The sequence below is a fragment of the Chiloscyllium plagiosum genome, unplaced genomic scaffold, assembly GCF_037043375.1.
Source record: "Chiloscyllium plagiosum isolate Xiang-an unplaced genomic scaffold, Cpla_swu_hap1 HiC_scaffold_10, whole genome shotgun sequence".
Taxonomy (NCBI): Eukaryota; Metazoa; Chordata; class Chondrichthyes; order Orectolobiformes; family Hemiscylliidae; genus Chiloscyllium; species Chiloscyllium plagiosum.
In genome coordinates, this window is record NW_028270148.1 from 13,723,991 (window position 1) to 13,751,914 (window position 27,924).

The following is a 27,924-nucleotide window of genomic DNA, read 5'->3' on the forward strand; positions in this document are numbered from 1 at the left end:
TAGTCTGAGTGTGAATGATAACTAAAAGAATAACCTTTTATGCAACTGCATATTGATACCAGTGTGGGCAGTAGCAGAACAGTTTGTCCTGCAGTGCATCAATCAGGCTTTGCCAAGCCACACTGCTTTAACATCTTCCAAGCCTGTATTCTGATCTGGCTGTGTAGCATTATTATCAAATATGTATGTGAAGAATTCCACAGATATCGCAGCACTGGTAAGTTTCAATTCCCTGGACTTCTACTGCCACACTGGTATGTCCAATATTACAATTAGGTTATCTAAATAATCCTATTTGTAAATAAACATGGTTAGAAGTTTAGCCTTTTATGAACCTTTTTCTTGGATGTCAATTATCCACCTGCTGAAATGGCAAATAACATTGACACCACTCCAGCTCCAACAAGACAGGATCTAACTGCCTCCCTGTGGTGTTCAAAAGAATTAACATTGCTGAATCCCCTGTTATCAACACCCTAGATGATTAGAGTCATAGAGTCATGGAGTCATAGAGATGTACAGCATGGAAACAGACCCTTCGGTCCAACCCGTCCATGCTGACCAATCTAGTACCACCTGCCAGCACCCAGCCCATATCCCTTCCAACACTTCCTATTCCCATCCGAATGCCTTTTAAATGTTGCAATTGTACCAGCCTCCACCACTTCCTCTGGCAATTCATTCCATTCACGTACCACCCTCTGTGTGAAAACGTTGCCTTTTAGGTCTCTTTTATATCTTTCCCCTCTCACCCTAAACCTATGCCCTCTAGTTCTGGACTCCCCATCCCAGAGAAAAGACTTTGCCTATTTATCCTATCCATGCCCCTCATAATTTTGTAAACCTCTATAAGGTCACCCCTCAGCCTCTGACGCTCCAGGGAAAACTGCCCCAGCCTGTTCAGCCTCTCCCTGTAGCTCAAATCCTCCAACCCTGGCAACATCCTTGTATATCTTTTCTGAACCCTTTCAAGTTTCACAACATCTTTCCAATAGGAAGGAGACCAGAATTGCACACAATATTCCAAAAGTGGCCTAACCAATGTCCTGTACAGCCACAACATGACCTCCCGACTCCTGTACTCAATACTCTGACCAATAAAGGAAAGCATACCAAATGCCTTCTTCACTATCCTATCTACCTGCGACTCCACTTTCAAGGAGCTATGAACCTGCACTCCAAGGTCTCTTTGTTCAGCAACACTCCCTAGGACCTTACCATTGCGTGTACAAGTCCTGCTAAGATTTGCTTTCCCAAAATGCAGCACCTCATATTTATCTAGGTTAAACTCCATCTGCCATTTCTCAGCTCATTGGCCCATCTGATCAAGATCCCGTTGTAATCTGAGGTGACCTTCTTTGCTGTCCACTACACCTCCAATTTCAGTGTCATCAGCAAATTTGCTAACTATACCTCTTACGCTCACATCCAAATCATTTATATCAATGATGAAAAGTAGTAGACCCAGCACCGATCCTTGTGGCACTCCACTGGTCACAGGCCTCCAGTCTAAAAAACAACTCTACATCACAACCCTCTGTCTTCTACCTTTGAGCCAGTTCTAGTTTTGAATAGAAGCTTAACTGGACCAGCAATATAAAAATTATGGCTCCTAACTCCCCAAAGCCTATCCTCCATCTACAAGGCACAAGTCAGGAGCCTAATGTAACACCCATTATTTGCCTGGATGATTGTGGCTCCAATACCAACCAAGAGCCTTGGCACCATCCAGGATAAAGCAGCCTGCTTGATTGGCACCACATCCACTCCCTTCATTATCGACGGACTGTAGCAGCACTGTGTACCATCTCCAAGTACAATGCAGCAACTCACTAAGCCCTTCAACAGCACTTTCAAAGCACACAACCACCATTGCATAGAAAGACAAGGACAACAGATGCTTCGGATTACCATTTCTGCTAACTCCCCTCCATGGCGCTCCCCGTTTGTTTCCCATCACTGAGAAGAGAAAGTTGAGAGGAAATAAGATTCAGAGGTTGCAAAAATCACGAGGAGCCAAAATAGGGGAAGTAGGGAAACACTGTTCCCTTTGATGGAAGAATCCAGCATCAGAGGACAGCACTTGAAGATGAATCCCAAAAGAGCCAACTGAGAAATGATGAAAAATGCTTTTTATGTAGATTAGGGTTAGGATATGGAATTTACTGACAGAGTCTGTCAAGGGAGGTTTCCTCATGGCTTCCAAAAGAGAACTAGGTAATAATCTGAAGAGAAAAGATTCTCAGGCAAAGGGCAGGAAGTGTGCAACTGGCTGAGTTGTTCTTGACATCACGTGTGTTGATTCTAGGAGAGGGATGGAATATTTCCCACTTGCCTGGACAACGCAACTCCAACAACATTCCAGGAGCTCAGCACCATACAGGACAGAATGTATAGCCACAGTATTTCACATTCACTAGCTTATGTTTAAGTCACAGATTCAACTGTGTAAGCCGCCTTTGTAGATGTAATATTTACATCGACTGCTAATGAAAGGACATTCTTTGGATAATGGATCCCCGGAGTATCTCTGAAACCAGAGACTGCCTTCATGTACACGTGCAAACTTACAAACGAGAGTAAGTCATTCAGCCCTTCAAGCCTCCTGCAACATTCAATAAAATCATGGCTGATCTGTTTTTAATCCCACCTCTGCATTCCTGCATATCCCCCGATCATCTTTCATCCCCTTAGTCATCAAGAATCCATCTGCCTCCACCTTTAAAATATTTAAAGAATCTGCATCCACTGTATCCAGAGGAGGCGAATTCTAAAGACACTCAACCCTCTGAGACAAAACAAAATTCTTGCTTTGCCTTAAATGAGCGTCTCCTTATTTTTAAACTATGACTCCTAGTTCTAGATCATTCCACAAGAGGAAACATCCATCCCACACCCATTAAGTCCTGTGCAGGTGTATGTGCTTTAGACATTAATAAAACTGACAGGCTTACCTCAATTGATAAGTCGGCAGCTTGGCAGCATTGTTTTCAGATTTCAGTGTCTCTGAAAAAAAAATGAGTGAGAAATTCGAATTAATTTTGGAATCTGGAGTATATTCCTTGCACCCAGTGCCCAGCATTCAGTTCTCCTGCTCCCTCAAGTTGGCACAAGGAGCGGAACCCACAAATGCCAGAGAAATGAAGTCTCATCCACCTTGTTCACCAAAGCCTCGATTTTAAAATTCACCAGGACCTAACTCCTCCCGATCTCCATGACCTCCGCCAGTCCTGCAACCTTTCAAGGTGGCTGCATGACTCCAATCCTGGCCTCAGATGGTTAGGCGGTGGCAGGTGAGAAAGATGACACTGGCACAGGACAACGCTGAGACCTCTGTAGCAGAACTTATTCTGACATTTCCTAAATCGTTCTGCTCTTTGAAACCTCAATTCTAAGTCTGTTAGTCCTTGCTCTGTTCAATCAGGACCTTTGTATGTTATGAATTGCCTGTACTTCACGCAAACCAAAACCTTTCACTGTACCTAGGTACATGTGACAAACATAAATCAAATCAAATCAAAGTGGTAATGTTGTTTAGATTAGTAATCAAGGAGGCCAGGCTAGTGTTCTGGGGCATGGATTCGAATGACAACTAGTGGGATTTTCATTCCATTCATAAAAGCTGGAATTGATAGCTAGCTATCACAACCATGATGCATTCACTAAATGTCAGGAAGACCCATCTAATATCCTCTAGACTGGAAAATCTGCTGACTCCACCCAACCTGGCCTACAAGTGACTCCAGACCCACAGCAACGCGGTTGGCTCTAAACTCAGTCCTGAAATGCCAAGCAAGCCACTCAGTTCAAGGGCATGATCATCGACAAAACATTTCATTCCAAAAATAAGTTTTAGTTATTTTTAACAAAACTGCTCAATTATGCTATAACTCACCTCCGGGGGAAGTGGCACTTGAACCTGGACCTCCCAGCTCAGAGATAAGGATAGTACCATCACAATGGAAGATCCATTTATGATTGCAACTATTCATGTTCTGAAGCTAAGCTAATAAATTATTTTAAATGTGCTGTCAGAATATCTCAGGATTAAATAGCCTAAAAAAAACTTCATTTGACACATTTTAAGTTAAAAGTTTGTCTTAGACATGGCATTACTGACATAAAAGTAAAAATATGAAAAAAAAATACTGAATGAGTTCTAGTTTACGAACTTAAAAATTAGAAGCAGGCAAACAACACTTGCCCCTTGAGCTTTTAATAGATTAGAATCCCTGCAGTGTGGCCCTTCAGCCCATCAAGCCCACATTGACCCTCCGAAGACTAACCCATCCAGACACATGCCCCTACCCTATATTTACTCCTGACTAATTCACCTAACCTACATATCCCTGAACACTATTTAGTGCGGCTAATTCACCTAACCGGCACATCTGTGGGAGGAAACCAGCACACCTGAATAAAACCCACATAGACACAATGAGAACATGCAAACTCCACACACAGTTGTCCAACGGTGGAATCAAACCCAGGTCCCTGGAGCTGTGAGGCAGCAGTGCTAACCACTGAGCTACCATGCCAGTACAAGGGCCACTGTCTTACTCTGCATTCAAACCTATTCCTGATAACCTTATAGTCCTTTTCTTGTCTAGAATCAATCCAGCTTTCTATTAATAAATTCAAACACGCTGCTTCTCCTAGCTTTCAAGAAAGATTGTTCCAGAAGTATAGGAGTTGGAACATCATAGAAAGGATGTTGATGAACTTGAAAGGGTGCATAAAAGATTTACAAGGATTTTGCAGAGAGTGGAGGGCTTGAGCTATAGGAAGAGGTTGAATAGACTGCAGCTTTTTTCCCTAGAGCATCAGAAGCTGAGGGGTGACCTGATAGAGGTTTATAAAATCATCAGGGGCACAGATAGGATGAATAGCCAAGGTCTTTTTCCTAGGGGAAGGAAGTCCAAAACTAGAGGTTTAAGGTGACAGGGGCAAGATTTAAAAGGGACCTGAGGGGTAGCTTTTTCCCGCAGATGGTGGTGCGTGTATGGAATGAGCTGCCAGAGAAAATGGTAGAGGCTGGTACAATTACAACATTTAAAAGCCATCTAATGGGTATATGAATAGGAAAGGTTTAGTGGGATATGGGACACGTTGGCAAATGGGACTAGGTCAGATTGGGATGTCTTGTCTGCATGGATGAGTTAGACCGAAGGGTCTGTTTCTGTGTTGTGTATAATCACAATAATCTGGTGAAACATTTCTCCTCATCTTTGCCTAACTGGATGATACCCTTATTTTTAAACAGTGACCCCTAGTTTTTGATTCTCCTACAAGAGGAAACATCCTCTCCACATCCACTCTGTCAAAACTCCTTAGGGTCTTATATATTTCAATTAAGTTACCATTTACTCTTCCAAATTCCAGTGGATATATGCCTACCCTGTCCAACACTTCCTTACAAGACAACTTCTTATTCCAAATACTCATTTAATAAACATTCTCTGAACTGTTTCCAGTGCAATTATATTCTTCCTTTATTAAGGAGATCAATACTGTACACAGTATTCCAGATATGGTGTCCCTATGCCTTGTATAATTGAAGCATAACCTTCCTACTTGTGTGTTCAATTCCCCTCGCAAAAAATGAGAACATGGAATTAGCTTTCCTACTTGTTGTAACAGCACACTAACCCTCCGCAATTCATCCACGAGGACACACCGATCCCTCTGCATCTCCAACTTCTGCAATCGCTCATCATTTCGCATTTCCTGCCAAAATGGACAATTTCACACTTTGCCAAATTGTACTCTGTAGTCACTTCCCTTTGTCCCATTTCCTCGATCCAAAGGATGTGTGCTGGTAGATATGACCCAGGAAGTGTGCTGTGTACTGAACCTGAGATAGAAGGTAGATGGGCTGAACTGGTTGGTGTGGAGTTGGTAAGTGAAGTGTGGCAGAGACTGTTCAACCTTCCAGTGGCTTTCCATCAGTTGTTATATATTTGGGGGGTACCACTGTTTGTGAGGCCAGGGCAATTATTGTCACAGTTACCTAAATAAAGTTTTGTTTTGCTTGCAGTAAAGGCAGATCATACCATACAAAGTGCATTAAGGTAACAGAACAGAGCAAAAAACACAATGTTACAGCTGCAGAGAAGATGCACAGACAGTGAGATCAACATTAAATTTTAAGTTTGAGAAGTCCTATCAAAAGTCTAATGGTGCTCAGTATTCTGTAACTGCGAGGAAGTGAGGACTGCAGATGCTGGAAAATCAGAGTCAAAAGTTGTGGAAAATCAGAGTCAAAAACAAAGCAGGTTAGGAAGCATCTGAGGAGCAGATGAAGGGCTTATGCCCAAAATGTCGACTCCCCTGCTCCTCAGATGCTGCTGTGTTATTCCAGCATCACACTTTTCAACTCTGTATTCTGCAGCTGAGTCTGAAAGGGAGTGTACTGAGCAAAGTTTAGAATGGCAGCAGTCTACACAATCAAAGAAAAGATACCTCAGTGGCATACAGCCTTGGTCAGATCCCTGTCTGCAACCAACTTTGCACTGCACACCTCACAAAGGATGTGCTGGCCTCTGTAAGGTGCAACAAAGTGCCAACAGTATGATCTGAAGCATCACGGGTTAAATTATAAGGGAAGGCCACACAAACCTGACTTGTGTTCTCTATCTGGAAAATTGAGAGGAGTTTTAATCAAGGTTTGCTTCTAATGTCAAGAAGATTTGACCTGTAGGATAGACTGTTTCCTCTAAAGGGACAATCACATTCAAAGGGACCTCATCTGAAGTGAGGCCTCAGATACTCTGTTGGCACTTTGGTGCACTTTACAATGGCCAGCACACCCTCACCTTCAAACTCAAGCTGCTCCACCTCTGAGGGACATCAGGAAACAAGTCTTCACTGAGAGTAGAAAAATTCCCTCCCACTAAAGGCTGCGGATACTCACAGGGGTTTGCTAGGTAGACAGTATCACTATGGGTCTGCAGTCACATGTAGGCCAGGCTGGGTAAAGATGGTAGATTTCCTTGCCTAAAGGTCATTTCATGAACCAGATGGATTTTATTTATTAGTCAATAATAGTTTCATGCTGGAGGAGAAAGTGAGGTCTGCAGATGCTGGAGATCAGAGCTGAAAATGTGCTGCTGGAAAAGCGCAGCAGGTCAGGCAGCATCCAGGGAACAGGAGAATCGACGTTTCGGGCATAAGCCCTTCTTCAGGAATGAGGAAAGTTTGTCCAGCAGGCTAAGATAAAAGGTAGGGAGGAGGGACTTGGGGGAGGGGCGTCGGAAATGTGATAGGTGGAAAGAGGTCAAGGTGAGGGCGATAGGTCAGACTGGGGTGGGGGCGGAGAGGTCGGGAAGAAGATTGCAGGTTAGGAAGGCGGTGCTGAATTCGATGGATTTGACTGAGACAAGGTGGGGGGAGGGGAAATGAGGAAACTGGTGAAATCCGAGTTCATCCCTTGTGGTTGGAGGGTTCCTAGTCGGAAGATGAGGCGCTCTTCCTCCAACCGTCGTTTTGTTGTGGTCTGGCGATGGAGGAGTCCAAAGACCTGCATATCCTTGGTGGAGTGGGAGGGGGAATTGAAATGTTGAGTCACAGGGTGGTTGGGTTGGTTGGTCCGGGTGTCCCAGAGGTGTTCTCTGAAACGCTCCGCAAGTAGCCGGCCTGTCTCCCCAATATAGAGGAGGCCACATCGGGTGCAGAGGATGCAGTAGATGATGTGTGTGGAGGTGCAGGTGAATCTGTGGCGGATATGGAAGTTTCCTTTGGGGCCTTGGAGGGAGGTGAGGGGGGAGGTGTGGGCGCAAGTCTTGCACCTCCTGCGGTTGCAGGGGAAGGTGCCGGGAGTGGAGGTTGGGTTGGTGGGGGGTGTGGATCTGATGAGGGAGTCACGGAGGGAGTGGTCTTTACGGAATGCTGATAGGAGAGGGGAGGGAAATATATCCTTGGTGGTAGGGTCTGTTTGGAGGTGGTGGAAATGACGATAGGCTCACCATCACTGAGACAAGCTCTCAACTCCAGAGTTATTAATTCAATTCAAGTTCTACCAGCTGCCATGGCAAGATTTGAACCCATACCCCTAGAACATTACCATTGGATTACTAGATTAAAACATTACCACCATCAACTGCCCATGCTAAATAATGCCCCAATCTAAAGATCATAACATCAAGTATAGGAGTTGGGACATCTTGTTGCAGCTGTACAAGATGTTGGTGAGGTCACAAGTGTGTGCAATTCTGGTCACCCTACTATCAAAAGGATATTATTAAACTAGAAAGAGTGTAGAAAAGATTTACTAGAACCTTATCTGGACTGAAGGGTTTGAGTTGTAGGGAGTGGTTGGATAGGCTGAGACGTTTTTCCCTGGAGCATAGGAGACTGAGGGGTGACCTTATAGAAGTCAAAATCATGAGGGACATAGATAATGTTGATAGCCAACAGTAGGGGCATATAAAACTAGGGGGCATAGGTTTAAGGTGAGATGGGAGAGACACAAAAGAGTCCAGAAAGGCATTTGTTTTCACACAGAGGGTGAGGAGTGTCTGGAATAGGCTGCTAGAGGCAGTGGTGGAAGACAGCACAATTTCGTTATTTAAGAAATATTTAGACAGGTACATGGATGGGATAGGTATGGAGGGATGTGGATCAAACATAGGCAAATGGGACTAGTTTAAGTTGTGAAAATGGAATGGCATGGGAAAGCTAGGCTGAAGGGCCTGTTTCCTTGCTGCAGACCTCTAGGATTAATTCATCCCGTACAGCAGTCAGTACAGTCCAAGATCTCCAGTGTGTAGGGACATAGGGCAAATATAAATTAGACAGGGATTTGCAACTCCTCTGATACAGAAGCAGCCCATGTCCTTATGCAATTTGACCTGTGCAATACCCAGGTTTGTTTTTAAAGATTAGATTCCCTACAGTGTGGAAACAGGCCCTACGGTCCAACCGGTCCACAACGACCCTCCAAAGAGTAACCCACCCAGACCCATTTCCCCTCCGACTATTGCACCTGACACTATGGGCAATTTAGCATGGCCAATTTACCTGACTTGCAAATCTTTGGACTGTGGGAGGAAACCGGAGCACCCAGAGGAAACTCAGGCAGACATGGGGAGAATGTGCAAACTCCACACAGACAGTCGCCCGAGGTTGGAATCACACCTGGGACCATGGTGCTGTGAGGCAGCAGTGCTGACCACTGAGCCACCGTGCCATCCACAGTTTGAGCAGACAATTAGCAAGTAACATCCATGTGATATAAATGGCAGTGGATATGTCCAACAAGAGCGTGTCCGACTACCACCTTTGACATTCAATGGCACTACCATCACTGAATCCCCTGCACTATCCACATTTCTGGGGTTATCAGGTACTCTATTGGACAAGCCATACAAACGCTGTAGCCACAAAAGCAGGTCAAAGACTAAGAATCCAGTGGCAGGTAAGTCACCTCCAGACTCCCCAAAGCCTGCCTATCATTTACAAGGCACAGGTCAGGCATGTGATGGAATACTTGCTGGCTGGGTGCAGCCCCAATAACACTCAAGAAGCTTGACACAAAGCACTCTACTTGACTGGTACCTCATCCACCACCTTCAACACTCACTCTCTCCTTCACAGTTGCACCATCTCGAAGACACCTTACAGCAAATTGCCAAGTTTCTTCAGACAGCACCTTCCAAATGCATAACTCTTGGCATCTGGAAGGACAAGGGTAGCAGATTCATGGGAAAACTCACCTCTAAGCCACAAGCCATCCTGATTTGGGTGGCATGGTGGCTCAGTGGTTAGCACTGCTGCCTCACGGGACCCAGATTCAATTCCAGCCTTGGGTGACTGTCTGTGTGGAGTTTGCACATTCCCCCCACTTCTGCGTGGGTTTTGTGCGGGTGCTCCAGTTTCCTCTCACAACCCAAAGATGTGCATGTTAGGTGAATTGGCCATGCTAAATTGCTCATAGTCAACACAAGATAATAGGATAGGGGAATGGATCTGGGTGTGTTACTCTTTAGAGGGACAGTGTGGACTTGTTGGGCCAAAAGGCCTGTTTCTACACTGTAGGGATTCTATTAAAAAACTGCATCGTGGATATACCTGTAGCTGTGCAAGTAGATAGGCCACCACTTGGGTGGCACAGTGGCACAGCGTTTAGCAGGCAGACTATCTGTGTGGAGTTTACACATTCTCCCCGTGTCTACGTGAGTTTCCTCTGGGTGCTCCGGTTTCCTCCCACAGTCTAAAGATGTGCAGGTTAAGTGAATTGGCCATGCTAAATTGCCCGTAGTCGGAGTCATAGAGATGTACAGCATGAAAACAGACTCTTCAGTGCATGCCGACCAGATATCCCAACACAATCTAGTCCCACCTTCCAGCACCCGGCCCATATCCCTCCAAACCCTTCCTATTCATATACCCATCCAAATGCCTCTTAAATGTTGCAATTGAACCAGCCTCCACCACATCCTCTGGCAGCTCATTCCATAAACGTACCACCCTCTGCGTGAAAATGTTACCCCTTAGGTCTCTTTTATATCTTTCCCCTCTCACCCTAAACCTATGCCCTCTAGTTCAGGACTTTCCGACCCCAGGGAAAAGACTTTGCCTATTTATCCTATCCATGCCCCTCATAATTTTGTAAACCTCTATAAGGTCACCCCTCAGCCTCCGATGCTCCAGGGAAAACAGCCCCAGCCTGTTCAGCCTCTCCCTGTAGCTCAGATCCTCCAACCCTGGCAACATCCTTGTAAATCTTTTCTGAACCCTTTCAAGTTTCACAACATCTTTCCAATAGGAAGGTGACCAGAATTGCACACAATATTCCAACAGTGGCCTAACCAATGTCCTGTATAGCCGCAACATGACCTCCCAACTCCTGTACTCAATACTCTGACCAATAAAGGAAAGCATACCAAACGCCTTCCTCACTATCCTATCTACCTGTGACTCCACTTTCAAGGAGCTATGAACCTGCACTCCAAGGTCCCTTTGTTCAGCAACACTCCCTAGGACATTACCATTAAGTGTATAAGTCCTGCTAAGATTTGCTTTCCCAAAATGCAGCACCTCGCATTTATTTGAATTAAATTCCATCTGCCACTTCTCAGCCCATTGGCCCATCTGGTCCAGATCCTGTTGTAATCTGAGGTAACCCTCTTCGCTGTCCACTACACCTCCAATTTTGGTGTCATCTGCAAACTTACTAACTGTACCTCTTATGCTCGCATCCAAATCATTTATGTAAATGACAAAAAGTAGAGGGCCCAGCACCGATCCTTGTGGCACTCCACTGGTCACAGGCCTCCAGTCTGAAAAACAACCCTCCACACCACCCTCTGTCTTCTACCTTTGAGCCAATTCTGTATCCAAATGGCTAGTTCTCCCTGTATTGCATGAGATCTAACCTTGCTAATCAGTCTCCGATGGGGAACCTTGTCGAACGCCTTACTGAAGTCCATAGTTTTTGGTGAAGGGGTAAATGTAGGAGAATGGGTCAGGGTGGGTTGCTCTTCGGAGGGTCAGTGTGGACTTGTTGGGCCGAAGGGCCTGTTTCCACACTGTAGGTAATCCAAGGGCAATTAAGAATGGGCAAGAAATGCTAGAAAATAAATAACGCTCACATTATGTGAGCAAATTTTAAAAATGCATATACCTTTAACTCTAGTTGCTTAGGCATCCCCAATGTTAATTGCTCTATCATTAAGAATCATGCCCACAGCTACCTAGGCCTTCAGCTCTGGAATTCCCTCAGTAAAAATCTTCACCTCTTACCCTCCCTTTCCTGTAAGACACTCCTTAATAGCTACCATGTTGACTAAGCTTTCATTTGACTGACTGTCGCCTGATGTGGCTTTGAGTCTACGAAATTTTATTTTATATGCCTCCAAAGCCTTACTGTGAGACATTTATGATGTCAGAGGCGCTTTATAAATGCATGTCGATGTTGGCAAATACGTCGATGAGGAAATTTAAAAATAATATTTCGAATAGTGTCAATTTTTTAAAATCATGAAACTCTCGACTACTCATGGAACGGTGTTGTCTCTGGGTTATGTAAGAGGTGATTTCATAGCCTGTGGTTCTACAAGTGCAGGGTTGGTAATACCTGGTTTCTATGGTGATGGAGCAGGAGACACAGCCTGTTGCTGAGAACCCAGCAGCTCCATTTCGATTAGTGTCTGAGCTGACGTATCCTCAGTAGCAGGGGATGACTCACTAACATCTGCATTGTCCCCAGGAGGCCCTTTATTTTACTTCACCCCCAGAGAAATGTGCCATTGCATTTCTAGTTTGCTGTCTCCCTGATTCCAACTCCTTTTACCACGCTTCCCCACTCCCAATCCCATTCATAGCATCACAGAATCCCTGCAGTGTGGAAGCAAGCCATTCGGCCCATCAGGACCACACTAACCCTCTGCAGAGCATCCCACCCAACCCACCCTATTCCTGTAACCCTGCCTTCCTGGCAGAAGGAATCTGCAATTCTCTGGGCCAAGCCTCCACCCACCCTCCACCACAGACACACTCATTTCTGACAACATGTTGGGAGGAAATTAGAGATGGTAAGCTGTGCATTGCTTTCTTCCTGAGAGATAAACCCCTGAGCAAAGACAGGAGGTCCTTACATCTCATTACTGACAAACATAATCACTTTCTCCCAAAATTTGATTCGTTTAAAATTCATTCTCATGACATGGGCAGCACGGGCTGACCTGGGTTCACTGGCTTCTGCCCTTATAGGATAGGGTTCAGCACCCTCCTTGGGCCACTGCTGTCCTCCCACACACACTGCCCCTTTAATTAGCTTGAAATTTCCCTCCAAGGTAGCAGTAATCCATGTAAAAAGGTGCCAAATGTACAGAGTAATCTTCCAGGGAGGGACAGTGGCAGCACAGGCTTGAGGGAGCTCAGGCAGCACTTGGGACACCAGGTTAGATCAGGATCAGTAAGATATTCTTGAAGATGTACAGGTCCTTCAGCCCATCGAGTCTATGCCAACCTAACTACACTAGCCCCACTGTCTGGCACTTGGCACATCACTGCTCACTCTTCCACACTCCAATGGACACAGGCCCCACCAGTTCAACATTTCCTTATAAAACTACCTATCATTCCAGGAATCAATCAATTTCTTCTGAATTATTTCCAATGCAAGTCTGTCCCTTCATAAATAAGGAGACCAAAGCTGTATACTCAAGTCTGGGCATGGTCTAGCCAATGCTCCATACAATTGTACCAAAGCATTCTTACATTCATATTCTATTCACCTTACAATAAATGCTGAAAAATGTGTTGCTGGAAAAGCGCAGCAACAACTAAGCCCTTCCTCAGGAGCTTATGCCCGAAATGTCGATTCTCCTGCTCCTTGGATGCTGCCTGACCTGCTGCGTTTTTCCAGCAACACATTTTTCAGCACTGATCTCCACCATGTGCAGTCCTCACTTTCTCCTAGTTGATTTTAACCTTACAATAAATAACAACATTCCACTTGCAGTACCTGCATTGCAATTTTTTCACCTGATCCTGCAGATCCCTCTGCACTAGTGAGTCCTGTAACTCTCTCTGGGAACATTTTGACCCCATCTCCTCTGTTCGGACCCTTTATGATATTGAACTGCTCTGTCAAATCTCCCCTTAATCCTCTCCAATGAGAGCATCCCCAGCTTCTCCAATCCATCTAAATAATGGGCTTACAGTGGCTCGATCATCAGCACTGCTACCTCACAGCACCAGGGACTTGAGTTCGATTCCAACCACAGGTGACCGTGTGGACTTTGCACACTCTCCCAGTGTCTGCATGGTTTTCCTCTGGGTGCTCAAATTTCCTCCCATGATCCAAAGATGTGCAGGTTATTTGGATTGGATTGGCCAAGGGAAATGCAGGGTTACGGAGGAAGGTTAGGGAGCTAGGTGTGGACTAGTGGGCTGAATGGCCTGCTTCCACACTGTAGAGATTCCAACTGACTGGGTTAGCTGCGTAATATCCAATGATCCAAATGACATTTTTCTCTTCTCTAGCATTGCCTGGATATTTCCAAGTTGATAAAGTGCATTTCCTGGAGAGGCACAGACACACATGTTTAAATCAGTAGATAGGGTCAAAGTTAGATCCTGGCTGCTGGTTACTTGTGGGAAATGGTTAGTGGGAGCCAGCAGTCTATGGTTCACAGCTTGAGTGTATAGACCAAGCAAAGCAAACTGAACCCTTAAGTCAACAGTGTGTTGCTGGGAAAGTGCTTTCCCAGCAACACACTCTCAACTCTCATCTCCAGCATCTGTAGTCCTCACTTTCTCCCGAACCCTGAAGTCAATCTGGTGAACAGAGAACATTAACCGTGCATCGTAAGTGACAGTACTTCACTGAGTGCTCAGATTCTCAGCTCCATTTATGTTAGTGCTTTTAAATTAGAAAGCCGGCAAGGCATTTTGCAGGAGAATTATCAATCTAAAAATTGAGAAGAAGGAGATAAGTGTGCCAAACGTTGGATAGAGGAGTGAGGGCCACGATTCAATTTCCTGCATATGAGGTGCTTGCTCTTCCTCGTCATTGGACCTACTGATTTGTGGTGACAGAATAAATCAATTCATGCTGCCAGGGAGCACAGAGTCTATAATGGAAGCCAGAATCTACAAGCCTTCCTGTTTTCCAGGAGGAATGGCAAGCCTTGGGAACAGGCAGCATTTTACTTAAGAAAGGAAACCCAACGAGGGAAAGAAATTGTAACAATGTTGATGGCAGAGAAGCTGTACCTTCCGGTTACACTGCAACCTATAAGTAAACATTAAAACCGCTTCACACACATATTATTGCTTTTGAAACAATTTACAAATGCCTTTGCCTGGCTTACTGGCAAGCTAATAATTGAGACGAGGGCCTGAGGGAGCACACTGTGTCTAGGTGATGCTAAAACAGAAAAGTTGACTCATTCCAATCAGTGTTATTGCTACAAGGGCTGTGAGCATTTTGCTTAAGAATTTTCACAACAGGGAACATCCAGCCCGAAGTAAACCTCTGGTGCAGACATTTTGTTTTAATCATTCACAGAATGAGGGCGTCACTGGCCAGACCAGTGGGCAGTTAATACTCAACCACATTGCTGTGGGTCTGGAGTCACATTCAGGCCAGACCAGTAGATTTCCTTCCCCAAATGACATTAGTGAACCAAATGGGTTTTTCCCCAACAATCAATGATGGTTTTGTGGTCATGATTGGCCTCTTAATTCTAGATTTTCATTGTATTCAAATTCTACTATGGCAAGATTTGAACATAGGACCCCAGAACATTATCTGGATTAACAGCCCTGCGATAATACCACTAGGCTATTGCATGTAGCTTATCAGCAACAAGAGATATGAGATACCAACACTGGGACTCAATCTCCTTGTTCAGATTTATTACTGCCTTTCACTGAATGTTATCACATCTATTTCTCTCCTCCTCTCTTGATTCATGATGAGTCAATTCCCTCAGAAGTGTTAGTTGCCTCATGGTCCCCAAGAGTCGCATCTTTCACATCCGAACACCAACAGCGAGTGCTGATGGGCAATTTGACTGAGAGGTGCACATTCTCCTTTGGCCTCAACATCCTTGTGTACCCACTTTCCAGAGGGTACCTCTCTACAGACCAGACATACCACGACTGATCCTGGCACCAGTTCACTATGACTATTCCCTTCTCCACATGTTTTCAAATCAGATCAGCCACCTAGTTCTAGATTTCTGTCCCTTTGCAGAAGGAAATCTGCCATCTTTACCCTGTCTGACCTACATGTGCTTCCAGACCTGCAACAATGTGGCTAACTCTCATTGTCCTCTGAAGTGGCTAAGCCACTCGTTTGTAGCAAACTGCTACAGAAAGATCACAAGATGGGCAGCAGTGGTTCATGATGACAGCTTGCCACTAGCTCTCAAGGGCAATTTGGAATGGGCAATAAATGCCTATCTCTTGTCATTAATCCCCACACCTGTCAAAGAATATTTTAAACAAAAACCATTGACCTGGGCTCTCACACACCTGTAACAATGACATGCTTTTCATTTATGCAGCTATTCAACCTGCACCTGGGTGTGGAAGATGCTGGTAAAGGAGTATTGGTGAGTTGCTGCAGTGCATGGCAGATGGTACACACTGCTGCCACTTGTGTTTCAGTGGTAAAAGGACAGACTGTCGACAGAGAGTGATGGGCACCAAGCAGGCAGGCTGCTTAATTCTAGGCAGTGTCAAGCTTTTTGAGTGTTGTTGGAGCTGTGCTCATTCATCTAAGCAAAGAGTATTAAGTACTGGGCAGCAGAAACACAAAAGCACCATCACTTGCAAGATACCCTCCAAGCCACACACTTTCCTGACTTAAGACCATAAGACACAGGAATAGAAACAGGCCATTCAGCCCATCCAATCTGATCCATCATTCAACAACATCATGGTTGATCTGACAATCCTCAACTCCACCTTCCTCTTTTTTTCCCGAAATCCCCTTAAAAATCTATCTCAGCTTTGAACACACTTAATGACCCAGCAATAAATAATTCCATAGGTTCACTATGCTCTGAGAAAAGAAATTCTTCCTCATCTTTGTCTTAAAATGTGAGACCCCACATTCTGCAACAATACCCTGTGGCCTTAGAACTCTGCCATCAGGGGAAACAACCTTCTACATCTACCCTGTCAAGCTCCCTAAGATTCTTACATATTTCAATGAGGTCATCTCTTATCCTTCTAAATTCACAGTCCCTATTTACACAACCTCTCCTCAGAAGATAGGCCTGGTATTAGCCTAGAAAAGCTTCTCTGAACTACCTCCAATGTCAGTATATCTTTCCTTTGATAAAAGGGACTCGAAACTGTTCAAAGGATTCCAGCTATGGTCTGACTAGTGTCTTGTATAATTTTGAAAAGCTCACCCTCCTTATACTCTATTTCCTATTACCCAAAGAACTTGGATGCTGGCTTTCTATGATCATGGACAGATCCCTCCGTTACATGGCTTTCTGCAGTCTTTCTCCATTCTCCTCATATAGAATATAATTGGTGGGAAAATATGTCAATTTTTTATCCATTCACTTAACCTGTTGCTATCCCTCTGTGGTATCTTTGTGCCATCCTCACCATTTGCCTTCCCACCTATTTCTGTGTCATCTATAAACTTGGCAAAAGTACATTCACTTTTCTTATCCAAGACATTGATATATATATATCAATAATTGAGGTCTCAGTCCTGATCCCTGTGGCACACCTGTAATTACAAGTTGCCATCCTGAAAATGTTCCCTTATCCCAGCTCTCAGTCTTCTATTAGTCGGCCAATCCTCTATCCATACTACCTTCAACACCATGGGTTCTTATCTTATTAAGTAGTCTAATGTGTGACACCTTCTGAAAATGCTAATATATTACAATCACTGCTTCCTCTTCACATATCCTGCTTGTTGCCTTCTCAAACAATTCTAGTCAATATTCTTTCACTGTCGCGAGGTCAAAATCCTGGACTCCCTCCCTAACAGCATTGTGGGTATCCCCACACTTCAAGGACAGAAGTGTTCAAAAAGGTAGCTCACTACCACTTTCTCCACTGCAACTATGCTGTACAATAAATGCTGGTCCATTTAGTGATGCCTACAGGCCACATATTTTTTAAAAAGTGGATAGACAGCAGTGAGACAGGAGACTTGCCGCAGGATTCCCAACTTCTAACATAATGACACAGTGTAATTTCTGGTCAATAAGAACCCCTGGATGCTGACGGTGGGAGGATTTCTCAACATGATAGTGGGCCCTGAACGTCACTCTTGTTGGAGATGATTATTGTCTGGCATTTGTATGGTGTAAATGGTAGTTCCCAATGCCACAAAGTTGATAACTGCTATTTTATATCACTGTTATTTGAATCAACCTGTTCAGAAATGTTAAGACACGCCCCTTCTGGCCTAGAGATAGGGTCACTACCACAAGAGCCCTAAACTGAAAGATATACACTTAAGACAATTGTGGGTAGGAGGCAGTGGGATATGGGGCTATAGGTCTTTTCCTAGGATGCGTTGCCTGAAAACGTATGGAGGAAAAATTCAACACCAAAGTTCAAAAACATACTTGAAAAATATTCAGGGCTTTGGGCAAAGTGAGACTAATGGGATTTCTCGTTCAGAGAGCTAGCACGGGCAACAAGGGAGTGAATGGCCGCCCTCTGCGCTGCATGATTCTGTCACCAAAACCCACGCACATACAAAACCAGGCACAGTCACATCATCCCTGAACGTAAACACGGTTATGGAGTGCCCCGTGAGAGAGGAAAAAAAAACCCACCAAACCTCCAGCCTTCCCCTTTCCATCTGAAAACACTTCGTGAATATACAAAGGGAAAGCTGGAAGTTACAACCCAAGATTGTCCGGGAATGGCAGGGGAGAAGGAAGGAGAGAGGGAGGTCGGTCGGTCCTTACCACATGCTAAAGTGCAGGCATCTCTTATAGCCTTGTACTTGTTCCCCGTCGCTTCCTTCGAAATCCTCTTCAAAATTTCATCCATGGTTTCGGCACCAGACTAGGGGGAGGAACTCGCCAGGATAAATGGCTCGATTGGAAAGGGGGAGATAAATCAAGTTACGATATTACCTGCGAGTCATTGAGAGGTGGTGGCTAAGGAAACCAGGCAGAGCTAACCCTCCAAACCTAGGGACACGTCTCCCTGTTTGTGAGGAGGGGGGGGTGGAAATATATAAATAAATGTAATGGGAAGATGCAGACGGGACTGGGGCACTGTCTAAGACACGCTTCCCCGCAACGATGTCACTACATTGATGCACGGTCCTCCAGACATGGGTATCTCATCCCCAGATTCCCCCCCCCCTCGCCAATTTCTCTAGAGCTCAGCACAGGCACTGCCCACTCTCCATCACCGGAGCTCACACTGTAATCCCTGACATCGTTGGGAAACTCTGGAACTGGAACACACAAGGGGCTCCAGGGAGAGAGAGATTATGGCACGGAGGGAAGGCGTGCTTAAATAATAAATAGCTGCAATAGATTCAGAAATGAAATATCTAAAGCAGGGTCAAGCGGTTGTAGCAGATCCAGAGCTGAAACAGCTGGAGCAGAGTCAGGAGTTAGAAAAAAATGTCTGGTGTAGAATCACAGATGTATAAAAAAAAACCTGCAACAGTTACAGCTAAAATATCTGGAGTAAAGTGCCAATGCAAAGCTGCAGCATCAGAGCTAAACAATCTGGATCTTAGAGGAGGATCCTGCAAGAGGCTCAAGAATAAAACCATCTGCTACAGAGTCAGGGTTAAAACATCTGGCGTTTGGAGAGTCCACAGCAAACAGCTGGAGCAGTAGCAAAAATATCTGGAGCTCAGGCTGTAACAAAACACCTGGAGTGGAGTCAAATCTGAAACATCTGTTACCGAGTCAGGGTTATAAATCTGGAGCTCAGACAGTCCGTGGGAAACATCTAGAGCAGAATCAGAGTTAGGACATCTGGTGCTCAGAGATTCCATGGTGAAACATCTGGAGCTTAATCAAAGCTGAAACATCTGTAGCCCAGATGGTCCCAGATAAAATATCTGGATCAGTCTTGAGTGAAAACATCTGCATCAGAATGGCTTCAACATCTGGAGTTTGGAGAGTTGAAGTTACAGCAGAGTCAGAGCAAAGCAGCCAATGTAGCCAATAAATTGGCATTATTGCAATAATTGGTGTAAAACACTGAATTGAAACACATGACTTGTCAAAGCAGAGACTTTTTTCTGATATTTCAGTTTATGTTTACAGTGTTGGTAGAGACTATTCAGCCCATTGATTCAATGCTGGCTCTTTTGAAAGAGTTATCTTCTCAAACCCAACCTCTGGGATCTCTCCAAGACCCTGGAGTCTTTATCCATTCCTATAACGTAGCCCTGTCTCTCACAGTAGATGTAATGTTGTCTCAATGTTATCTCAGTGGAAAAGCAGTAATCCAATAATCCCAACTTCCTTTTTTCAAACTCCAAATTTGACTTAAAACTATGAAGTAAATGTAATTTATCTGCAACATTCTGTGTCCAGATCTTGAAAGAAACATTTTTTTGAAAAGTTTTTTGTGGGCATTGCATGCTGGATCAGCATTTGTTACCAATCCCTCATTGCCCCTTGACTAGGTGGTGATGACGACTACTGCAGTTACCCGTCCTCTGAGAAACCATTGTGCCCTCAACAAATGCTTTCCATCAAAATCAATCATGTGTCGAAGAAGGAAACTATTGACCTCAGCCTCCAAAGGGCTCACACAGGTATAGCCTTTCCCTGTACATTTTCACACACCCATCAGTCAGGAAAAGTGAAACATTATTGTTGATCCAGAGAGTGCGGCTCTAACATATTATAATCCAGACTACGCACTATGAAATCCCTCCTGGCAGTGTGGGGAATTCATATTGCTTTTAAAATATCTGGAAGTAGATCCTGGTATCAATAAAAGTGGCCATGGAGGTACTAGATTGTGGCTCACTAATAGCCATTGGGTAGAACTATTATCCTGATTGCTAGTCTGAATCAACATGCTCTTCCAATCCAACATCAGTGTGATTCACCTCTTACCACCCGGGAAGAGAGGTGATGGCTTAGTAGTATATCATCGAATCTCTAGTGTGGAAAGAAGCCATTCAACCCACTGAGTTCTGCACCACCTCTCTGAATAGCATCCCACCCAGACCCAGCACCCACTCTATCTCTATAATTTCACATTTACCACAGCTAACTCACCTAACTTGCACATCCCTAGTCACTATGGGGCAAGTTAGCATGGCCAATCCACCTAACTGCACACCTTTGCACTGTGGGAGGAAACCAGAGCATCTGAAGGAAACCCAGACAGACCACAGGGAGAACATGCATACTCCATATGGACAGTCGCCCAAGGCTAGAATCAACCCACATTCCCAGCACTGTGAGGCAGCAGTGCTGACACTGAACCACTGTCTCACTCTGGACTATCACCAGACCTATTAATCCCAGAGACCCAAGTTCTGTGGATCTGGGCTTGAATCCTATCATGGCTGAATTCAATAAATATCTGGAATTAAGAGCTTAATGGTGATCATTAGTTCATTAATTGCCGGGGGAAACCCCATCTATTTCATTAATGCCCTTTAGTAAAGGAAATCTGATGTCCTTACCTCATCTGGCCTACATGTGACTCCAGACCCACAGCAATCCCTCCTGGGAAATTAGGGAAGGTCAATAAATGCCCAACCAGTGACACACACATCCTGTGAATGAATTTAATAAGTCACTTCCATGGTAAATAGGGAATTAGCAATAAGCACCTTGGCAAGGAAGGCCCACAAGTCAATAATTATTTTTTTTAATAAAGGGTGGAACAATTTCAAGTAAAAACCTAGCATTTATTGTCCATCCACTTGGGTCTGCAATCACACGTCGGCAGAATTCCTTCCTTAAAGGACATTAGTGAACCAGTTGGGTTTCCTTCCCCCACCCCCACCATTGATTCATGAATATCATCACCTTTAATTCCAGATGTTATTGTATTCAAATTCCACTCTTTGCCATATTTGAACTCAGATTCCCAGAATAATACCACTCGGCTATTGTTTCCCTCCTGATACATTGAGAACAAAAATAACTTAAAAACACTGGCTATCATTTAGACCCTTTTGACTCCAAATGTTATGAAAGGAGCAATGCCCTGATATTTTTTATTTTAAGTGTTTGAAAAATATTTTCCTTATTGTTTACAAAGAGATTGTCAAAAATTTTGCTGTAACCCATATCCCTTGTGTCCAGCATCACGTTGGAAATGACTCACAATTGCTTCCTCCCAAGCAACAGGAAGAAGAAAAAAATGTTTTTGATTGAAGTTAATAACATGCTCAGTGTTTGTACAAGGTCAGAGTGGTACAAATGCAAACGAGTTGCTTCGTTTATACAGAACCCCCACCCCCCCAGGCTCGTTTTACTGACTGCATCCAGGGGGATTCATAATGACCCCACTTTGGCCACCCTGTTACGTGGCAGAGGGTGAAATCCGATTCCAGAAGATCCCCATCTGGTTTTTGTTCTCACCTTGCAGATGCCGTCAATACTTCCTGGTTTCTGCACCGTCATTCCGCCGTCGTCAGGAATCAGAGACGTCAGCCGTGTACAGTATGTGTGTGTGAGAGAGAGTGCCAGGTTTATAGTTGGAAAACTGCACAGAACCTTAATTAAGTTACGGGATGCAGAGAGTTGCTTATCTGTTTATATTATATGGCAGTGAAGGTCCTTCTTTTTATAGATTTGCATTGAATCCAAATACATCACAAAATACATTGATCTCCTTTCAGCAGTTAATACCAGAAAATTCTTATTGTTTTAAAAAGGAATGTATTTGCATTTATAGACCATCATTCAGGTCTTTCCAAAAGCACTTTACAAAAAATGAAGTAATCTAAGTATTAATTTTTTTTTTCTTCATTCTTTCCTGGGTTGTGTGTGTCACTGGTGCCCCGAATTGTCCTTGAGCTGAATGGCTTATGTAAATATATGAGGAGAAAGCGAGGACTGGAGATCAGAGCTGAAAATGTGTTGCTGGAAAAGCACAGCAGGTCAGGCAGCATCCAAGGAACAGAAGAATCAACGTTTCGGACATAAGCCCTTCTTCAGGAATGAGGAAAGTGTGTCCAGCAGGCTAAGATAAAAGGTAGGGAGGAGGGACTTGGGGGAGGGGCGTTAGAAATGCGATAGGTGGAAGGAGGTCAAGGTGAGGGTGATAGGCCGGAGAGGGGGTGGGGGCTGAGAGGTCAGGAAGAAGATTGCAGGTTGGGAAGGTGGTGCTGAGTTCGAGGGATTTGACTGAGACAAGGTGGGGGGGGAAGGAAAATGAGGAAACTGGAGAAATCTGAGTTCATCCCTTGTGGTTGGAGGGTTCTTAGGCGGAAGATGAGGCGCTCTTTCCTAGGCCGAAGATTGTGTAAATATATACCTTAGTACGAAGCATTCAGAAGCATTTAAATGATATATTTGTTTCAGTTACTTATAATACAATGCTATGCTTAACCATTAACTAACACAGTGGGTTTTGTAACCCTTGTGGGGACGAACAGACAGTGGAAAAGTACTGAGTACATCTGACTTGTAAAGATATGCTGATGTAACCAGACAATAGGAATGACTTTTAACAAAGAGCAGTGTGTACTGATGGCCATGGTGGCGGTTGGGAGTGCGAGGCAGACAGCGGGGGTGTTGCCGCCCTGTGAGTGCAGATGCAGGACATGGTGTGGTTTCAAAAAACACAAGAAGTATTTCGCGCCACCACCTGCAGAAGGAGGTCACATGGGCTCAGATATCCGGGAACGCGAGAAGGCGGAGAATGGAGTCAGGTCAACAGCCAATCAGAAGACAACCACACCTCAATGCTTGCACAATGTTCTGTGATTACATGACATTTTGTACTGTATAAAAGACTGGGTCAGGGGCAGGATAGGGGTTGGACTTCGTGAACTGACACACTTTGCTGTTTGTCAGGGATGGGAAGACCTCGACCCAGAGCTCTGTATACTTTATCCACTCACTGCTAAAATAAACTAAGAGTTTGAGACTGAATATCTTCTCCTATTGCTTCATTTAAAGAACACGCAGGACTGGACTCACACATAACGGAAAGTAAGCTGGTACATTGAGCTGGAGTCCAACAATTTGATGACCCCGACGTGATGAAGACGGAGAAGTGACGGAAAAGAGAGAAAAATAGAAACAACGGACAACTGACGTCTAATGACAACAACAAGCGGCGCCGCATAAAAAAGATGAGCAGACGCCTGTTTATATCGAAGTTCTGCGATTGGAGATACCAAATTGATTGTTGTCATTATACTGCAAGTGTCCTAGTAATAATAAGTGGATAAAGTATTGATATAATACGTACGGGTTTAAAGTCCCATGGGGTTAGAGTCCCCATAAAAGCAACAAGGTACGTAAGAAGAGCCGCGGCCAAGCGTGAGGAGGTTTTAAGACCATTGAGCAGGATCTCATAAAGAGAAAATGAGGTCTGCAGATGCTGGAGATCAGAGATGGAAATGTGTTGCTGGAGAAGCGCAGCAGGTCAGGCAGCATCTAGGGAACAGGAGAATCGACGTTTCGGGCATTAGCCCTTCTTCAGGAATGAGGAAAGTTTGTCCAGCAGGTTAAGATAAAAGATAGGGAGGAGGGACTTGGGGGACGGGCGTCGGAAATGTGATAGGTGGAAAAAGGTCAAGGTGAGGGTGATAGGACAGATTGGGGTGGGGGCGGAGAGGTCAGGAAGAAGATTGCAGGTTAGGGAGGCGGTGCTGAATTTGATGGATTTGACTGAGACAGGCTGGGGGGAGGGGAAATGAGGAAACTGGTGAAATCCGAGTTCATCCCTTGTGGTTGGAGGGTTCCTAGCCGGAAGATGAGGCGTTCTTCCTCCAACCGTCGTTTCGCTGTGGTCTGACGATGGAGGAGTCCAAAGACCTGCATATCCTTGGTGGAGTGGGAGGGGGAATTGAAATGTTGAGCTACAGGGTGGTTGGGTTGGTTGGTCCGGGTGTCCCAGAGGTGTTCTCTGAAACGCTCCGCAAGTAGGCGGCCTGTCTCCCCAATATAGAGGAGGCCACATCGGGTACAGAGGATGCAATAGATGATATGTGTGGAGGTACAGGTGAATCTGTGGCTGATATGGAAGTTTCCTTTGGGGCCTTGGAGGGAGGTGAGAGGGGAGGTGTGGGCGCAAGTCTTGCACCTCCTGCGGTTGCAGGGGAAGGTGCCGGGAGTGGAGGTTGGGTTGGTGGGGGGTGTGGATCTGACGAGGGAGTCACGGAGGGAGTGGTCTTTACGGAATGCTGATAGGGGAGGGGAGGGAAATATATCCTTGGTGGTGGGGTCCGTTTGGAGGTGGCGGAAATGACGGCGGATGATGCGCTGTACATGGAGGTTCGTGGGGTGGTAGGTGAGGACCAGTGGGGTTCTGTCCTGGTGGCGGTTGGAGGGGCGGGGTTCAAGGGCGGAGGATCGGGAAGTGGAAGAGATGCGGTGGAGGGCATCGTCGATCACGTCGGGGGGGAAATTGCGGTCCTTGAAGAAGGAGGCCATCTGGGATGTTCGTTTTTGGAACTGGTCCTCCTGGGAGCAGATGCGGCAGAGTCGAAGGAATTGGGAGAATGGGATGGCGTTTTTGCAGGGGGCAGGATGGGAGGAGGTGTAGTCCAGGTAGCTGTGGGAGTCGGTCGGTTTGTAGTAGATGTCCGTGTTGATTCGGTCGCCTGAGATGGAAATAGAAAGGTCGAGGAAGGGGAGGGAGGAATCTGAGACTGTCCAGGTGAATTTGAGGTCGGGGTGGAAGGTGTTGGTGAAGTGGATGAACTGTTCCACCTCCTCGTGGGAGCACGAGGCGGTGCCGATACAGTCATCGATGTAGCGGAGGAAAAGGTGGGGGGTGGGGCCAGTGTAGTTGCGGAAGATGGATTGTTCCACATATCCTACGAAGAGGCAGGCATAGCTGGGGCCCATGCGGGTGCCCATGGCTCAGGATCTCATAAAATCAACATTCACAGCTTTCTCCAAACAGGTTGGAGCGGCAAAGGGGGACCGACAGAGCCAGGCGCCACCTACCACAGACTGGGTCCTGCTGAAGGTGATCAAATGGAGTGGTCGGAGCCAAGATGGACAGGACCTTACAAGGTGGTGGAGAGGACATCCCATGCGGTCAGACTGCAGGGGAAAGGAGAAAGCTGGGACCATTGGAGCCAGTGTGCAGCCACGGAACCGCCGACAAGAACTCTAGAACAAATGAGAACAGAAAAAGAGTAGAAGGGTTTTTAAACTTTTAATTGCGTAAAGGCCATAATGTTCATCTCTGCAGGGGACCCACATCATCCGAGGCGGTTGTGGTTGGGAGTTCTTGCTATTATTTCATGTATAATTGTTATGCCGCTGTTAATATGGGAGCCAACCGCAAGGTACAGGCAGACACACAGGCGAGGGAGAAGGGCCCAGGAACGAAAGATCAACAGGACAAGAGGCGGACAAATGTTTAAGGGAAGTGGGGAGCCGGGTACACATCAGACATAACCCAAAGCATGATAAAACATATCAGTTTGACTTATGCAAAGCAATAAACTGTGGCCACAATCCAGAGAGCTGGAGAGGGTATGATGTATACCTTTGCGTGCATACCAATTACTATAGATGGTGCCCGACGTGGAATCATGTACTACATGGACTGGGGTAAGATGGACACCCAAGAAGTCGCCATCCTCAGATAATAGATGGAAGGCTCGAGACCATGTGAGCCTGACTAGGGGGCAACTCGATCATTCCTCAGAGATAAAAAATCCACTCTTGTTAATCCTGACAGGATTCAACATCAGCCCTGGTCCCGAAGAAGTACGGAATCAGTGCGAAATCGATGATAAAAGCTTTTACTTTGTAATAGGTGTAGATCAATCAGGAAAGGATACCATGGGACTAGTGAAGGTAACCTTGGTGGATCCTCCTATGCACCAGCCAAAAACCGAAAACACAACAAGCGTGGAGTTAGAACAAAGTTCAGGAGTTGTGGTGATAGATTGCAACAACATTACGAGAGATGACATTATTTGACTAGCCACCGGATACAGTGATAGGAACATGTGGCTGGACTGGATGATAGCTACCGCAACCTCAATGAATATGAGTAATTGCATTGCGTGTTCCTCGGCTAGGCCAACCCTATTTACTACCCCAGCCCCATTGTTCCCTAGTACAGACCCAGCAGGATTTTACTGCATGATGGCACTCACCATGCAGGCAGACCCTCCTAATTGTACCACCCTAAGTGCTATTTTTCCACCTGTAAAGAATTCCACATTGCCCCCAGTGTTTATCCCTAAGGCTGACAATTACACTTGTTTCACTCGAAGTTCTCACATAATCTTGGGAGACATGCCTGTTGAATGGTGTAAGGACACGATTAATGTAAACGGCTGGCAGAATGCTAGTACAATGATTTGGGGTAGAGCTGATCTGTTCTGGTACGGTGGTGATAGGACGCTGCACGTTAGTTTACCTCCAGATTGGTCTGGAACCTGTGCAATGGTCAGGCTAGGGTTACCCTTATTCCTATTAGGAGAACGACAACAGGGAATCAATCCACATGTACGAAAATGCAGGGATTTGTTTGATATCACTTCCAGCTCAACCACTTACATAGATGCAATAGGTGTCCCCCGAGGTGTACCTGATGAATATAAATTAGTAGACCAGGTAGCAGCAGGATTTGAGAATCTCCCAATTATCAGTGCTCTATTCCCAATCATGCCGAATAAAAACGTCAACCAAATCAATTATATACATTACAATGTACTCAGGCTAGCCAACAAAACTAGAGACGCGGTGGCAGGACTCTCTGAACAATTAGCAGTGACCTCATTAATGACAGTACAAAATAGAATGGCCTTAGATATGTTGTTAGCGGAAAAGGGGGGAGTGTGCTTTATGTTCGGAGATCAATGTTGTACGTTCATCCCCAATAATACAGTACCTGATGGCTCGGTAACTAGAGCCCTGGAAGGACTAAAAACCTTGTCTGAAGAAATGCATGAACATTCAGGTATTGACAACCCTCTAGGAGGCATTTTCGACTCATGGTTTGGGAAATGGAAAGGAATGGTTGTGTCTTTGTTTCTGTCCCTTGTTGGTATGATGACTGCGTTAGTGTTGTGTGGATGTTGTTGTATCCCCTGTATTAGATCTCTGTTTAACAGGGTAATCATCACAGCAATTGAAGGGGAAGCTCCCCCGCCCTACCAGATGGCACAGATGGAGACGGAAACAATGGCTCTGGCGGGAAGGGAAGACGACGCGTCGGAGAGCGAATGTAATGGATAAACCTGTTTGGTTGGTCTCATTTTCATGAGACCAAAAGGGGGACTTGTAAATATATGCCTTAGTACGAAGCATTCAGAAGCATTTAAATGATATATTT

The 27,924-nt window shown here is 45.2% G+C and overlaps 1 protein-coding gene across 1 annotated transcript in view; it reads right to left on the minus strand.

Annotated features, from left to right (window-relative positions):
* arfgef3 (ARFGEF family member 3) overlaps window positions 1-18,835 on the minus strand; it is a 150,304-nt gene extending 131,469 nt beyond the window's left edge. Inside the window, exons 1-2 of the mRNA XM_043695353.2 lie at window positions 18,408-18,835; window positions 2,955-3,006 (exon numbers count right to left, since the gene is read on the minus strand). Of these exons, the coding sequence (XP_043551288.2) occupies window positions 2,955-3,006; window positions 18,408-18,492 (137 nt within the window). The 5' untranslated portion in view covers window positions 18,493-18,835. The remainder of the gene's footprint in view (window positions 1-2,954; window positions 3,007-18,407) is intronic.
* Window positions 18,836-27,924: the final 9,089 nt, after the last annotated feature.